Source organism: Palaemon carinicauda, chromosome 2 (assembly GCF_036898095.1).
Source record: "Palaemon carinicauda isolate YSFRI2023 chromosome 2, ASM3689809v2, whole genome shotgun sequence".
Lineage (NCBI taxonomy): Eukaryota > Metazoa > Arthropoda > Malacostraca > Decapoda > Palaemonidae > Palaemon > Palaemon carinicauda.
The window spans coordinates 88,536,554-88,554,972 of record NC_090726.1 but is presented as its reverse complement, the minus strand read 5'-3'; the positions used below and the strand labels follow the sequence as shown (position 1 = coordinate 88,554,972).

The following is an 18,419-nucleotide window of genomic DNA, read 5'->3' as shown; positions in this document are numbered from 1 at the left end:
GATGTACCTCGATGACTGGCTGATTCTCGCTCCCTCGCAGGAGCAGTTGAATCAGGATCGAGACTCGCTTCTGGCAGTCTGTCGCGATATGGGGATCGTTGTGAACTGCGAGAAGTCGAGCCTCATTCCCAAGCAGAAGGTGAAGTATCTGGGAATGCTGATCGACTCAGCATTCCAGCCCTCCAGTGGCAAGCTCTTCTAGGTCACCTCTCCGCACTGGAGAAGCTTGTTCCTTTCGGGCGGATCCATCTCCGCTCCCTTCAGTAGTGTCTGAAGGAGCTGTGGTCGGCAGCCACTGATCCTCCCTCTAGTCCGGTCCTCGTGGAACGCGAGGTAAGGAGAACCTCATGAGAGGGTTTTCTCATAAACCCTCCTCCACCTCAGTTCCGTCTGTTCACAGACGCGTCCACGGAAGGTTGGGGTGCACACCTGGACGACTTGGTCGTGTCAGGTGTGTGGTCGGAAGAGAAGAAACACATGCACATCAACGTGCTGGAAATGATGGCAGTCTCGAAAGCACTCTTTCATTTCCAGGCCCGTTGGAGAGAGCACTCGGTAGTGCTGATGAGCGACAACACGTCCGTGGTAGCGCACGTCAACAAGCAAGGGGGCACACTCTCACTTCCCTTGCAGCAGTTGACGAGGCAGGTGTTTCTGTGGGCAGAGAGTCAACACGTAACCTTGTCAGCCAGGTATATTCCAGGCAAGAGGAGTGTTCGAACAGACGCCCTAAGTCGCAGAAACTAGGTAATAGGGGCAGAATGGTCTCTTCACCCTTGGGTCGCGAGTAGAGTACTCGACCCCACCCCTGGGGAGAACCATGCATCGACCTTTCACAACCCGGCACAACGCCAAGCTTGCTGTGTTTTGCTCTCCAGTTCCAGATCCTGCGGCTGCGTTTGAGGACGCACTGCAACATCCTTGGAATCTACTGGATTGCTACACATTTCCCCTCCCCCCCTTTTTGCTTGCTTCGCACAGTCCTGTACCAGGTCCTAGTAGCTCCAGGACTCAGGATGACTCTCATTGCTCCACTATGGACACACATGGAGTGGTTTCCTGATCTGTTGTCGCTCCTGGTCGAGGCACTGCGAGAGCTACCACACTGGCCCAATCTCCTTCGGCAACCCTTGTCAAACAGGTACCACCAGGCAGTGCATTCACTCAGACTTCACGAGTGGAAACTACCCAGCATCTCCTCAGAACGTGAGGCTTTTCGCAACTCACTGCGAGAGACATGTCAGGGTACCTTAAAGATCTTCCTCCTCAGTCTACCAGGAGAAGTGGTTGGTCTTCTGTGATAGGTGTAGTGGAAGGGGTATCTCTCCAGTTGGAGTCTCTCTGACTCAGATCACAGACTTCTTATCTTTCTTCACAGAGATAATCTCCTTTCGGTTACTGCCATTAAAGGGTACAGGTCTGCCCTGGCAATGGTGTTCTGTCTGAAGGGCATAGATATCTCCAACGCCCTGGGGATTTACTATGCTCATTAAGAGCTTCGAACAGTCGTGTCCCTCGAGGGAACTTAAAGTTCCCCAGTGGGATGTCACCTTAATTCTCGGGTTGCTTACTCGTGTTCTGTATTAACCCTTGAGCCGTGCTTCAAACAGGCACTTGACCTTAAGGATTATTTTTTCTGCTAGCCTTAGCATCGGCGAAGAAAGTTGGGGAGTTACACAGCCTCTCCTGTAATGTCACTCACGCAGTGGGTTGGAAGGAGATCTTCTTGAGTTTTGTGCCAGAGTTTGTGGCCAAGACTCAGAACCCAGCGATCTGCAATCCCAGGTTTGTGGCCTTCACTATTCCTTCCTTACCGGATGTGGCGGTTCAGATGAGAGGCTTCTCTGTCCCGTCAGGTGTCTCCGACGCTATCTTAAGCGAACTCGGCATCTCAGACCTGTATGTCGACGACTTCGTTGGCACCAGCAGAACCAAGAGGGAGGTGTCAAGGAACATGATATCCTTCTGGATCCGTGAGACCATCCGCAAGGCGTATGAGACTTCCTCAAGAGTCCAAGCACCAGCGAGGATTTAAGCTCACGAGATCAGGGGCATTGCCCCCACACTCGCTTTCAAGAGAAATCTTGCAGTGGGCCAAGTGCTGAAGGCTGTTGTTGGGAAACGCCAGACCACCTTTACGGCCTTTTACTTGAAGGAGTTTATGCACAAGTCCTTGGACACCTTTGTTCTTGGCTCTGTGGTAGCAGCTCAAGCTATTGTCTGACCTTTCCAGTTCCTCTGGGACAGGGAAGTCTCTCTTCTTGATTTTATGGTATGTTTGGCAGTGTGAAAGCAGTCTGCTAAGCTCCACCCCACACCACCAGCCAACCAATCAGCACAACTGCCTGCTTTTCTTTCTCTCCGGCTGTTTCAGCTGAGCTGAAGCGAATTCCTATATTAAATGATTACAGGTTTGTATAGCTAGGAAAAATACAATTTAGGACAAATTGTCATATTCCCAACAGTTTGGGAACTGGCAATTATTTTAGCTTTTTTATAACCTGAAAAGGACAAAGTTTTAGCTGCATGCTACCGACCTATTGCATTAGCATGTTATGTAAAATCATGGAAAGGTGGTCAATGCAAGGCATTATGGATTCTTGAAAAGAAAGGTATTTTATCACCAGTGCAGTGTTGATATACAGTATAAGAATACACTCAACAATGAATTTACTTCTCCATATTTACCTTAGCAAGAGGAGGGTTCTTAGGATCCAGACTACCCCATTTGGTCTTCTGCCTCACAATCCAGTTGTGACTAGGATTGTAGCATGCAGGCAAGGGTTTAGTAGCAGAAGGATGTGAAGTTGAGAAAGAATTTTGAGGCTCTGTGAGATGCTTCAGAATCTGTAATGCACAGTGAACTTTCAGAACCCCTACTGAAAGAAACACGATCAACACTGGACTCAACTTTGGTACTTTTGTTAGGTAGCAATGGCACGGGTAGAACCAGATTTACCATTTTAAAAGAGAATTCACTTGACTGTTTAATTTTAAGAAAGGGAGCGTGGGAAGTGAAGAGCTTATGAAGCTCATCACTACTAAAAGTTGTTGAATCGTCTAAAAGTGGAGGCCTGTCATTATATTTGTCATCCCTGCCACAATCAACACAGATGGGGTTAAGCTTGTCCAGCTTATGTAATGGTGCACATCTCTTTGGATGATACTGGAACTGAAACCAGACACCTTTACCTTTTTTATCAATACTTGTACAATACTTAGTTCAAAGAGTGGTAATGAACTATTTAAGTGTAATAAGTATATGTAGTTTATTATTTGTGAAGTAATAAGGTGGTCAATATGTTATAAGGATAAATGTTTGTCTGGATACTTGATTTATAATAGGTTTTCCATTATTTCAAAATAGTATACAATAGGCCTACTATGCATATATAGAATTTAGTGAATTCACAGCTTTATAAACTTTTTCCCCTTGCTTGCTAAAACCATTGATGATGTTTGAAAATAGCTAAGCCATTAATAGCTTATTGTACAGTCAATTAATCTTGATCATTTATTGCAGATTGGATAAATTTGGTCGTATCAGAAGAGAAACAAGTCCTCATAGGTCTAGGTCTAGGTCACGTTCACGTTCAAGAGGAAGGTTTGTATTGAAGTGTGTTTGTTCTTATGTGATCGCACTGATTTAAGGTGAACATTTCATGTAATATCAGCCATCCCTGTTTTGGATAGATACAGTACTAACCAATTTATTGTATAGATTTATATTTTTTAGACGTTGCTAAGATTTTTGTTATACAGTACAATATTATATTTATAACTTTAGCTATAGGCACATTGCTGTATATTTAAAGAATAAAATCATTATTAGTTAATTGGTTGAATATGTTGGTGATGGACTTAACAAACATTACCTGGTAAGTAACCACAAACCATGGCCTAAGTCATGGGCCTCATTGTGGTTTTGAGATATCCCTCCTTCGGAATACAGAAATACCTCTCGATACAAAAGTTTCTGTATAAGAAAAATCCATGATAAATTCGCCTCGCACTGTATTACAAAAAACCCTTGTGATACAAAACAAGGTTCAGCAGGCTGACAAAAATAATTTTAAAACTAAAAAATACAATGAACATTACTGTATTGTGTGTATGTACAGTATGTACATGCTCACAATGCTACTATATGTACAGTATATCAAAACATCAGCTATTATATTTTTCTTTTATTTCGGTAAATAAAGAACATAACATTTTTCCCTTTTAATGTTATGATTATTTATTTACAATTAATTTTATATCAATAAGTACATTTTTAAATTAAAAAACACAATGAACAGAACTGTATTGTATGTAAAAACACAATGCTACTACGCATACCAAACACATTAGCAAAATTATATTTTCTTCATAAAATAAATTTTTGAATATACTTACCCGCTGGTTATATAATGATAGCTTATGCTTCTGTCCACGGCAGAAATTCAAAACTCGCAGCAATTGCATAGATATGCCAGGTATATACTAGCGCCACCACAGAGTTAGGTCGAACTATTCCTCCTAGTATCAGATTTTCTATGCCCATAGGTCTCTAGAGGGGAGGAGGGTGGGATTTTAAGTTATATAACCAGCGGGTAAGTATGTTCAAAAATTTATTTTATTATGAAAATATCATTTTTAAACTTTCAAACTTACCCGCTGGTTATATAATGATAGCTGATTGACACCCTTGGTGGCGGGTCAGAGGCAGCAACATGAATGGAATTTCACTTAAGAGTTTAAAACAAAACTAGCTTAAGGGTTCGTACCTATTAAGGAAGCTGACTTCAATGGTTCTCTGCATTAATAAGTCTGCTGTCCTTTGAGAACCAGCGATCCACCCAGGGGGCTGAAGAACTCTAGGAGCTGTCAAACGGTGAATAACCTCTATGCTGACAGGACCTTAACTAATATCCTTGTTCCGGGCGCTCTCAAGGAACAAATGACTACCTGACTAAGTCAAAGATTGCGGAAGATTGTCCAACAATTTCCTCCAATCATAAAAAATATATACAAGTTCCAAGAGAGGAAAAGGGTACTAGGGATTAAGGGAGTGTAGTGGTAGATCCTTCACCTACTACTGCATAGCTGCTACGAATGGACCCAAAGTGTAGCAGTCCTCATAAAGAGTCTGGACACGTTTTTAAATAAAGTGATGCGAATACAGATTATTTCTCCAAAACGTTGTATTCATCATACTTTGCAGAGAACAATTTTGTTTAAAAGCCACAGAAGATGCCACAGCTCTAACTTCGTTAGTCTTAACTTTCAGGAGCTTAAGATCTGCCTCACCACAGTGTGTGTGAGCTTCTTTAATTAAAAGTCTTATGAAATATGATAAGGCGTTTTTAGACATAGGTAAAGCAGGCTTTTTGACTGCACACCAAAGAGCTTCTGAACTGCCTCTTAAACCTTTAGTTCTGTCTAAATAGAACCTTAGTGCTCTAACAGGACAAAGAACCTTCTCCAGCTCCTCACCCACCAAATCAGAGAGATTAACAATTTCAAAATATTTTGGCCATGGGTGAGAAGGACGTTCGTTTTTGGCCAGAAAATCAAGCTGCAGGGAGCATATAGCTTTGCCGTTTTAAAGCCAATGTTTTTGCTAAAAGCATGAACTTCACTAACCCTTTTAGCTGTTGCTAAGCTTACTAGAAATAAAGTCTTTAAAGTCAGATCTTTAAAAGAAGTACAGTTCAAAGGTTCGAATCTGTCACTCATAAGAAATTTTAAAAGCACGTCTAAATTCCAGGCTGGTGAATCCTGTTGATGTTTCTTAGAGATTTCAAAGGATCTAAGGAGATCCTGAAGGTCCTTGTTATTCGAGAATCCTAAATGTCTATGCCTGAAGACCGTTGCTAACATACTCCTGTACCCTTTAAATGGTTGAGGAGGAGAAATTGTGCCTTCTTCTAAGCTCTAAAAAGAAATCGGCAATTTGAGCTATAGAGGTACTGGAGGAAGAGACTGAGTTTGTTTTACACCATGCTCTAAAAACTTTCCACTTGGATTGGTACACCCTGACAGTAGAAGTTCTTCTTGTTCTAGCAATAGCCTTGGCTGCTTCCTTCGAAAATCCTCTAGATCTTGCGAGTTTTTAGATAGTCTGAAGGCAGTCATACATAGAGCTGGGAGGTTTAGATGGTTTCTTGCCAAGTGGGGTTGTCTGAGAAGATTTATTCTCAATGGCAAGCTTCTTGGAACATCCACCATCCATTCCAGTACCTCTGTGAACCAACCTCTTGACGTCCAGAAGGGGGCTATTAACGTCAATCTGGTTCCTCGTGTGACAAACTTTTGTAGTACTCTGTGCAGCACTTTGAATGGAGGGAAAGCCTACACATATAGGTGTGACCAGTCCATCAGGAACATGTCTATGTGTGACGCTTCGAGATCTGGAACTGGGGAGCAATAATTCTCTAGTCTTTTGGTTTTTGAGGTTGCAAATAGATCTAAGGTGGCGGCCCCAAATCCGCCAAAGATTCTTGCATACATCTAGATTCAGTGTCTACTCTGTGGAGAGAACTTGATTCCTCCTGCTGAGGCTGTCTGCCCTCACATTCTTTTTCCCTTGAATGAATCTTGTCAACAGGGATATCTTTCTTTGATGTACCCAAACGAGAAGAGGTTTGCTAACTCGTAAAGAGACTTCGAATGTGTTCCCCCTTGTTTCGCTATGTAGGCCAAAGCTGTGTTATTGTCTGCATTGATTTGTATTACTTTGTTCAGTACTAGCTTCCCAAACCCCTTGAGAGCCAACAGAACTGCTAACAGCTCCTTTTGATTGATGTGGAGACTAAGCTGTTGTTTTGTCCACAGACCCAAAATTTCTGACTTTCCTAGTGTTGCTCCCCACCCCGAGTCTGAGGCGTCAGAAAACAACACAAGGTTTGGGCTCTTTTGTTCCAAAGAGAGACCTTCCTGGAGCCTGTTTGTTGTTCCACCAACGAAGGGACTCTTTTATTGGTTCTGTAAGAGGAATGCTCTCCTTGTCGAGGCTGTCCTCTTTGCTTCAATGGCAATTGAGATGGAACTGAAGGGATCGTAAATTTAGTTTCCCCAGACATACAAATTGTTCTAATGAAGAGAGGGTTCCCAGGAGACTCATCCACTCCCTCACTGAACAAAACTCCTTCTTTAGAAAGGCGCAAAACCTTAGGAGAGCTAGCTGTATTCTTGCAGGTGATGGAAAACCTGAAAAGTCAGACTGTGAATCTCCATCCCCAAATAAAGGATCTTCTGGGAAGGGATCAATTGAGACTTCTCTGAATTCACCAGAAGTCCTAGCTCCTCTGACAGACTCATTGTCAGACGCAAATCATTCAGACAGCGATTGAGTGAGGGGACTCTTAGTAGCCAATCGTCCAAGTACAAGGAGGCTCTGATGCCTCTTGAGTGGAGCATACCTACCACATTCATCATGATCTTTGTGAAGACTAGAGGGGCGGTGGTGAGGCCGAAGCCTAAGGCCCAAAACTGGAATACTTCCTTCCAGAGGTCCAAGGATAGGACACAACGATATGTCCTCACAGACGCATCCTCTATTTGAGGGGTGGTGCTTAGCCCTAAACAAAGAACTCAAAACTGGACAACATCCTCCCTTACACGAACCTTCCGGTAGCTTGAAGTTCGGATGGATGAGGAAGTAGAAGTAAGCATCCTGGAGATCTAAAGAGATCATCCAGTGGACCTTCTTTACTGCTGCAAGCATAGTCTTACGAGTCTCCATAGAGAAGTTTTGTCCTCTGGACGTAGCTTGAACAGTATGTGACTGACGTTGGACGTCACGGTTTGTTTGACGTTGGACGTCATGAGCTTGTTGCTCGACGTCATGTTCAGCTTGACGCCCAATGTCGCGCTTAGCTGCCTAGCGATCGTCGCCGCCCTTGGAAGGTAAACACTCGATGACACGCTTGGCCATTTGATGTCTGGTATCAAGAGAAGACACTCAATGGTATATAGAAGCCTGATCATGCTGTTCAAAATTAGCTTGCTGGTAGGCCGCCTGTGCGACAACGCGTCCTTAAAAGAATCATGACGAACCAACGCTTTGATAACAGCAGGCTGATAAGACTGCATAACAGATGAGAGCCGTTGTTTCATGCCAGCAGCATAGTCCAACTAGGATCAACATTAGGTGACACCAGTGTAGAAAACTTTGATTCGCCTTCCCCATCGCTTACATCACGCTCGGCATTTCAGCAGACGGAAAACAGTCTGGCGGAAGCAGCGGTGCCTGTACCGTAACACCAGATTCAGGAACAAGATCCTTATCAGTCTGAACTAAAGCTTGCCAACTTCTGACATCCTGACAGGCCGTATACAGCAAAAAAACGAAAGCTCAAAAAAGGGGGACTGCCTTCCCTTACAAAAGCTCTACTGCACTTCCTACTGTTGCAGCTGAACGTGCAGCTGCACTAACATCTACAGTTAGGTTCTGTATGCTGCATGAGGACGTGCTAAAGCACTGCCCTATCCGCACTGTCTTTTTTACTTTGTTACTTTTTCTCAGAATGATTTATTGTTAATTTATTCTCATCATTTATTTATTTCTTCTCCTTACTGAGCCATCTTTCCCTATTGGAGCCCTTAGGCTTATAGCATCCTGCTTTTCCAACTAGGGTTGTAGCTTGGCAAGTAATAATAATAAAATAATAAACAGACTCCTTTGCTGTCCTCCTTAGCGAAAAACTCTGAAGGCGGAACGAGAAGCAGCAGGTACAAAATAAAATGGAAACTTTTCAGAAAACTCTCATGAGTTTCTGAAAGTCACTCCCTTCCTCCTACAAGTCTCTAACCTAGGTAGAGATGTCTTGTTTCCTAGGAGTCAACTCCTTAAGGTTCTGAATTCTGACCTCAATGTTTTAGAGGTTTAATTCTAGCTCTCCCAACCAAGAATTAGTTCAAGCAGGCCCTGGTCTGAGAACATAAAATCTTTCTAGTTAATATTTATTTCTTAATATAGCACCTGGCGTAACAAAGTTTCAACGCCAGACGCTCACGGTCATGTAGACATCAAGTTCTATTTGACGTCATGCAAGCTCTTGACGCTCAGCGCCACGTGACTTTCAAAACAATAATGCTTGCGATCGAAAAATGCTCGCGATCTAGACGCTCGGAGCTATGCCGATCGCGTCTAGTGAAAGCTAGATGACCAACGCTCTGTTGTTGTCACACTCAGCCTGGCGCGAGGCGTCATGCTCAGCTTGGAGCGAGGCGTCACGTTAAGCTTGGTGCGAGGCGACATGCTCAGCTTAGCGCGAAGGGTCATGTTCAGCCTGGTGCAAGGCGTCACGTTCAGCTTGGCGCTAGGTGCCATGCTCAGCTTGGCGCGAGGTGCCATGCTCAGCCAGCTGGCGAGCGCCATCATGCTCAGCTGCTTGGCACGCGCTATCAAGTTCAGCTCTTTTTAAGAGGTAAGAATATTGAATGCTCATTACCTGTCAAGAATGATTTTAATTGTGCGCTCAATCGTTTAAAGTTAGAAAACACTTTTACCTCGCCTTATCTACGGCGAGGGCGAGCGTTCTGGGGATCGTCAACAGAAAACGCTCGAGGGGACTTCTGCTCGGGTCTTACAAGACGGTAAGCGCCAGGCTACGCCTCTCGCTTCCCTTCGCCTCTCGACTTTACTTCTCCCATGGGTCCGGGAACTTGAAAGAGGTCTAAGGCTAGGATAACGACAGGTCCGAACAGAAGCACCCTCCACTGTATTGAATAAAATTCACTGCACTAATTTAGCACTAAAAATTTGCATTTTTGACTTTGGTATAAAACCAAAAGTATACACGCCCGTAGAGGGAGAACTTACTATTCTGTCAAGGGCTTGAATGGGAATGCAATAGTCACTGAATTCCATATAAAACGAACAAGTAAACAATGATACAAAGAATCGTGTGACTATATCGATTGTCATGAATACTATGTCGTATAAAAATTAACTGAACGCTAATTCTCTTTAATCTTTGTAAACAGAATAGCTAAAGAAAAAATACTAAAAGGACCAATATAATTGGAAAATGACATATTCCTTTTATTTAATATAATTTAAAAACTTAGTTTTTAAAAAAAATATATTTTTCATAAATATCAATACAAAGAGTATTACTGTAACGATAGACTTTGGACTGCGTAGCATAAATAAAAATGAACGCTAGATAATCTTTAAAACGGATCGAAGACTATCCAAAGAAAGCATACCAAAAGGACAAAAATTTTCTTAAAATAATATAATCCTTTTATTTTGTATAACTGAATACTTTGTAAGATAGTATTAACTTATCATTCTTTGTAGAAAAAGAAAGAAAATGCAAGTCATACTCAAGCTTACATCAAATGACTGTGACGTCATAGATGAGGCGAGATGTTTACCTATCGCCATATGCTTTCGTTAGTTAAAAATAGGTTAAAAAATTTTTAATCCTACCTCTTACGCTATAACATAGCGATAAAACATCAAACAAAAACCTAGTAAGCGAAAGCTCAAACTTGAAACGAGAGGACATCTCCAAAATACTGCTAAAATCCAGGTTAAACACGAGTAAATTTGATTGCTATGTTGCTAGTATGAGGGCAGAAAAAATCTGATACTAGGAGGGATAGTTCGACCTAATTCCGTGGTGGCGCTAGTGTATACCTGGCATATCTATGCGATTGCTGCGAGTTTTGAATTTCTGCCGTGGACAGAAGCATAAGCTACAGTATTATTATATAACCAGCGGGTAAGTTTAAATGTTTAGAAATATTTTTCTTTCGTTTCGGTAAATAAATAACAAATCGTAACATATTTCCTTTTAATGTCATGATTATTTATTTACAATTGATTTTATATCAGTAAGTACATTTTTAAATTAAAAAACACAATGAAAGTTCCTGTATTGTGTGTATGTACAGTATGCATGTACGCACAGTGCTACTACACACATCAAAACACTACCGTTACATTTTTCTTTAATTTTGGTAAATAGATAACAATTAAACTATTTACTGAACAATTAAAGTTTATTCATCATATAAAGTAAGTACACGTACACATTAACATCAATGAATCTTGCTTGTACTGTAATGCAATAAAATGGTTCAAGAATACGTATATAAACAAAAGGTAGGTTATTTATTGACATATCACCAATGAGTATTAATTGTATTACTGACCAATAAAATAGTTACAGTTGAAAATATGTGCAAGCTGATAGAAAAGTACCTCTTTATAGTAAGCGTAACCTTAATAAAGTACTGTACGTTTGGTACTGTATATTTCATATATATACCGTATGGTATTGAACGTATTATATTATTTTTCCATTTATTATTGCATTATGTTCTGATAACTACCATATTTCCCGTGTCATAAGACACACCTTTTTTCACGAAAAATGCCCCCCAAAATCACCCTGCATCTTAACATTTAAGAAAAAGTTGGATAGGGGAGTTTGACAACCCTCAAACACCAAACTATTGACCTACAAGCACTCAAACTCACGAGAGATACAATATAAACGTACAATTATCATGCGTATGTAATAAATTCATTTATTTTAATGTTGCACTTCATTTAGTGAAGTACAGTAGCAAATTATTTGTTTGTTTTGGTAATCAGCTGATGACTCCTCAACCCCCTTCTACAAGCAAACATGCTAACTAGTGGTCTCGCAGCAGACAACACTATGACATATTAGTTGTTTATGCAGTATATATCTATTTTCTCATATTTTGTTGATTTTTTGTAATAAAGCAATATATTGACAATGACTTTATTACCTGAGTTCCGAAGTAATACAAACAGACAATTGCTGGATACGACCTTGGAAAAAACTTCTGTTAGTTGATTGCAGTATTACCAAGTTAGTAGAAAAGTAACTAGACCTAGAATCACAAACAGTAACCAGAGTATTCCACCTAAAAGAATTTCTAGTAATCAATGATTACATTTTGTGTGAAAATTTATTGGCTATAGTGTATGAGGAATTTTGGAAATATTACCAGAACTTTGCCTCTTTACCAACATTTTATGAAGAACCTTTGGCAACACTGCTTTCATGTGAACAACACTTAAAACACCAAACAGTAAGACTAAACGTGTAATTGTAGTGGAAACTATGACTGGTTTAGTGGTTTCTTATATGAATATGTAATAAAATTGTGATAATCGGCATATAGCTAATTAATATTAACTTGAACAATTCATAACACACCCAAAATAAGAAAAGGTTACTGTGCAAACTGCCTTGCGTCTTATGAAACGGGAAATACGGTACTTCATTTACAGGTATTAACAGTTAGGTTAGGTATAGTATTAAATGATTCAAATGTATTTGGCTATTGTTCATAGTAGTTATCCCTGTACGTATTACAAAATTTAATGTGGTGTTTTTGGAGGGCTTGGAACGCATTAGGCGATTTACATGGAAAATGCTACTCCTCATACGAAAAAAACATGATACGAAAGCCACTCTGGAACAAATTTATTTTGTATCTAGAAGCATTACAGTAGTAAATTCTGGGGTAGTAATGAATGCATGGTTAAATATTTTATTGGAAGTTGAAATTTTTTACAATTTCAAATTTCATCTTTATTATAGAAAGTAAACAAATTTTAGTTTTAAACTGCTTTGAGGTGGGATTTTTATATTGTGATGTAGAGTGTTATGCAAGAATTTATATGATGGTATGTAGAAGTGGAAGGGAAGCAGCAAATTACTTTTCAAAAACCGAACTCTGCTCTGAGGAGTCTGTAGATGTTTTAAATGGATTTTAATTTTTAGAAAGCACATGGTTTCACAACTTTGAGCACTACTACTACTCTGATTTCCATGAAAGGGCATTGACTGTCAACTTGCAAGATTTGCCTCTTATATAATTGTTTCTTAACTCCTTTTACTAATTTTCAACAATGAGTATCTGGCTTTGCTAGATATTTAAGCATTATCGACAGAAAGGTATTTATTATTCGTTTCAAACTACAGTAAATACATAAAATTTGTCTTATTTTTATTCATACTTTATAACTATTTATTAATTTTCATTTGCAATTGTATGCAAAACAGACCCTTATTTGTAGTTTCTTCATTTCAGGCCAGGTAGAACATTTTCCTCAAGTCGGTCTAGATCCAGATCTGGCTCCAGATCAAGTTCAGCCTCTTCAAGGTCTAGGTCAAGATCCAGGTCACATTCAAGAACGAGAGTGCACAGTATGTCCAGGTCTAGATCACACTCTAGTAGTTCTCGAAGTAGTTCTGCGTCAAGTGTAGGCAGTCGAAGAAGAGGTAAGTTTTGGATTCAGTTGAAAATTTTTTGTTCATATATATGTGCATGTTTATATGATTAATGATGTTCATACAGAGTAAAGCCTTTGCTTTACAATTGAGATCCAGAGGAAAGTAGAAAATTTTGGTGTAGAAAACAATTAATCTGCCAACAGTCAGCAATCATTTATTGCCTATTTTTTTTTTTTCATTACTTGTAAGTTCCACAGTTTTCACCCTCTTAATTTATCTTATAATGCCTGCCATGTGTTGTCCTCTGCATTGAAAAATGTCTCCTTTAATATAAGACAAATATGACTTTCTCACTTGTTATTAGTTATTACTTTGCCTTGTGAATTGTAGCTTCAAAGGTTAGGATACACTTATGTTTGATATATATATATATATATATATATATATATATATATACAGTATATATATACATACTGCACTGTATTTGTTCTGTGGCTACTTTCCTCTTAGTAAGGGTAGAAGAGACTCTTTAGCTATGGTAAGCAGCTCTTCTAGGAGAAGGACACTCCAAAATCAAACCATTGTTCTCTAGTCTTGGGTAGTGCCATAGCCTCTGTACCATGGTCTTCCACTGTCTTGGGTTAGAGTTCTCTTGCTTGAGGGTACAATCAGGCACACTATTCTATTTAATTTCTCTTCCTCTTGTTTTGTTAAAGTTTTCATAGTTTATATAGAAAATATTTATTTTAATGTTACTCTTCTTAAAATATTTTATTTTTCCTTCTTTCCTTTCCTTACTGGGCTATTTTCCCTGTTGGGGCCCCTGGGCTTATAGCATTTTGCTTTTCCAGCTAGGGTTGTAGCTTAGCAAATAATATATATATATATATATATATATATATATATATATATATATATATATATATATATATATATATATATATATATATATATATACAGTAGGGTCCCGAATTATGCGAGAATTTGGTCGATGAAAGCCCTCGTGTAATTGGAAATTCGTATATTTCGAAACACATCATGGCGGCAAACAGCAACCTACCCGTCAATTTTTTTTTCACTCCATTTCTAGCTTTCTAGCTATATATATACTGTATATACACTGTGTGTGTGTATGTATGTATGTATGTATATATATATATATATATATATATATATATATATATATATATACTGTAGCTTTTATCTTAACAATACTGTAAGAAATCCTTCTTATAGATTTTTTTTATAAAATACTGTACAAAATTTCTTTTATGGATAAATAAAACAATAAAAAGTTGTTAAAGTTTTGATAATTTTCTGTGACTAGTACTGTATTTACTACTGTACTATGCATAGCTTACTGTTTTCAGTATTTTCCGAATGATGTAGAATTATTTCCTATAGATACAAAAAACAAAAAAGGGTTTTCAAGGTTTGATACAGTACGTATCTAGCAATAGTTAAAAATTACAGTATAGTACTGTATATCCATGATGACATTCCCACACGTAAACACGGCCACTAGGCGCAAGTGTGCAATAGGCTGCTGTACGATAATCACGCTTTTTTTGCCCTGAGCGGTCATTTCACTAATGATAATTTTTCAAAGTTAATATAATTTCTTTATGCTTATAATTCGTAATTATAGTTAAAAGTAGGGATATTAATTAAATGGTTGAGTAAAATAAACAATTAATACTACTATTATTTAATTTCAAATGGCTACATAATACTGAATATTCTAATGGGTTCTTTTTATCTTCAATCGTAAATCTTACGCCTGGATAAGCAACAAAAGGAAAGGGATAGGTCTCTCTCTCTCTCTCTCTCTCTCTCTCTCTCTCTCTCTCTCTCTCTCTCTCTCTCTCTCTCTCTCTCTCTCTCTCTCTCTCTTCATATCGTTTCCTGTATAGTTTTCAAATATGTTCGTCATACATTTGTACATTATTTATCCACTTTATCTCTCTCTCTCTCTCTCGGCGTTTCCTTTCCCTTTATAGTTTTGTGAAATTTCGTTGTCCAGTCATTCGGTAATGAGAAGTCATTTTCGCTTTCGACATCGAAAGAAAACTTTGTTTCTTCAATATACTCATCACTGGAGGATTCAGAACTAGTGCTCTCATTATCAAACAGGTTATCATTATCAAATTCCACAACAAGAATATCATTTATTTCATCTAAAGAAATAACCTTCCTCTTTAGACCTTTCATTACAAAAGGAACAACAAATAACCACTTATGCATGAACGCCCGAGCGCACTGATAGGAAACCAGTTCAAACCAGAGTTTTGTAACATCAAGCTACCTTCAGAAAAATAGTTGCCAGACATCATATAAGTTTCTATTCACAGTCCCCATATGCTGAGAGTGTTGCCAAGTGGTGATCCTATACTTACTATACGAGTAAAGTAACATCACGAGACTGACGGCTTGTAAAAGGCAATTAAAGTCATGAACGGAATATACAGTTGAAGGCGGTACCGAGTAGATCGTGGTGAACGGTTTATCACGTGGGTGACGCTTAACAGGTTAAAAAAACATTTTATATAGTTCGGTATTTTCTCTATCCATCCTCTCCCAGAAAACCTTCAAATGTGAATTATCGGAATGTGTGCAGATCTTGACAGTGCGATAACTAGTTAGCGACTGAGAATAAAAAAAATAAAAAGCCCGATTGACGATGCTGATGAAGAGGATATCGAATACCGATTTTTCCCTAATTGATTTTTTCTACGTTCTGTCTAATCCAATGTACAGTACATTCTTATGTAAAGGGCGAACCCCAACATTTCTTGATGCTGCTACACTTTAATTATAGATATTTTACCACCTATTTATAATCTTTATTTATAATAACATCTTTAGTAAAAGCTCTTTAATATCACTTTCAGGAGTAAATGCGTTTATGATCGACGATGAAACGTAAAAAAAAAAACGTTTTCCTTTTAAGAAGGCGTTTTTTTAGGGAAAAAAAACAATACGAAACAAAATTGCTCATATTTCATATATTTTGATTTTCTAAGGATAAATAAAACATTAATTATAACATTATTATTACATAGTACCTGGTAAGATATCTTTTGCCGCAAAAGTTAACCTATAGACAGTTGTTAAAATTGGTTAGCGAGTTCGTTATGATCGGCGATGGAACGTACTAAACAAAGTAATGGGTTTGGTTGTGGTGACATGTTTGGCAGTAGCATGATATAAAATAGTCTTTATTTTGATGGTTTTTAATTTAAAGTTTAATGAATAAGGATTTTTCACCATAATCACAACGTAAGTATAAAAATTAATTAGTACAAATATGGAATATTATACATATAGGTGTTGGACAGTTAGGCTAGGCCTAGCGACAAGTTCACACAACAAATGGGCAAACCTTAACATTTTTCATCCAAAACTAGTCTTAAAATGTTTGAACAGAAATCTTTCTCTCACATTCTCCCCCCCCCCCTTCTCAGACATCGGGGAACCATCATCCCCCCCCCCCCCCAATACAATTAAGAAAACAATAGATTTCCTATGCTTCGCGGTGCTTGACTCGCGGATTTAGAATGCTCCTCGCAAATACAGGAAAATTAATTTTTAAAAACTATCGATCGCGTAATTGAGGAATCGCGTAATTAGAACACGTGTAATTCGGGACCCTACTGTATATATATATATATATATATATATATATATATATATATATATATATATATATATATATATATATATATATATATATATATCAAACAAGTGTTAGGATACACTTATGTTTGATATATATATATATATATATATATATATATATATATATATATATATATACAGTATATATATATATATATATATATATATATATATATATATATATATATATATATATATATATATATATATCAAACATAAGTGTATCCTAACCTTTGAAGCTACAATTCACAAGGCAAAGTAATAACTAATAACAAGTGAGAAAGTCATATTTGTCTTATATTAAAGGAGACATTTTTCAATGCAGAGGACAACACATGGCAGGCATTCTAAGATAAATTAAGAGGGTGAAAACTGTGGAACTTACAAGTTATGAAGAAAAAAAAAAGGCAATAAATGATTGCTGACTGTTGGCAGATTAATTGATTTCTACACCAAAATTTTCTACTTTCCTCTGTATATATATGCAGTGGTACCTCTACATATGAATTTAATCCGTTCCACAACCGACTTCGGATGTAGAAAATGTTCGGATGTCGAAACGAATTTTCCCATAAGAATACATTGAAATAGGATTAATCCGTGGTTGAGCCCAAAAACCTATGATAACTTCTTAATAAACTACTACACATAATTTCCCATGAGAATAATGCACACTAAATTAGGTAATAGACATGTAAAAAAGAAGAATTATCAAAAAATAATAAATAAGAAACAGGTTTTTAGCGTCACTTTACCTTAGAAACTCCAGCGCAGGTGTTGTTCGTCTTGCTACGCAGAGAGGAGACGGACGGGCGGCGAGGAGGTAGAGAGGTTAACTACGATAAACGTACACTACCGTAATTTATTCTAACTTACACTAAGTGAACTTTAACATAACTTAGCTTTTTTTTTTTTTTTGATATTTTATATTTTTTTTACATTTTCTTTTTTTCTTTTTGATGATTAATTTTAATCACTTTCACTCTCTACACTTAAAATTGATTGAATTTTTTTCTCTTCACTCTTTGCTGTTTTCTTTGAACCACTTCCTTCCTCTTCATCACGAGTTCGCTTCGTAGTTTTTTTAAAGAAGCTATCGATAGAAAGTTGCTTGGTACAGCTTTTCAGAATGTTTCGAAAATAAGTTAGGGACACATCATCAAACTGCGCAACTACACAACAAACCTACAATTTCTTTGGATGGTATTTGTCGATGAAGTCAACCACGTCTTGATATTTTCCTAACACCTCTTTTATTTGCGCCGAACCTATTGCAAGTTCACTCATACGGACGCCACGCTCATGCTTTTCAATAATTCCTTGCTTTACTTCTAAAGAAAGCATTCCCTTATTCCTTTTCTCACCACTACCACTACCACTTGCGAAACTAAGCCTTTTAGGACCCATGATTTACGTAAAATACCGTAAAAGGATGAACGTAAAAAATCACGATTAAAACACAGTTAATAGCAGAATGCACAGGGCACAACCACACGAAGCCAACGAGAACAGAGGAATGTCCCA

The 18,419-nt window shown here is 38.2% G+C and overlaps 1 protein-coding gene across 21 annotated transcripts in view; it reads left to right on the top strand.

Annotated features, from left to right (window-relative positions):
• LOC137625896 (zinc finger CCCH domain-containing protein 18-like) overlaps window positions 1-18,419 on the top strand; it is a 384,898-nt gene that overhangs the window by 300,077 nt on the left and 66,402 nt on the right. For all 21 annotated transcript variants that reach the window (XM_068356883.1, XM_068356874.1, XM_068357032.1 and 18 more), the window contains 2 exons: window positions 3,524-3,604; window positions 13,075-13,265. In XM_068356883.1, the coding sequence (XP_068212984.1) occupies window positions 3,524-3,604; window positions 13,075-13,265 (272 nt within the window). The remainder of the gene's footprint in view (window positions 1-3,523; window positions 3,605-13,074; window positions 13,266-18,419) is intronic.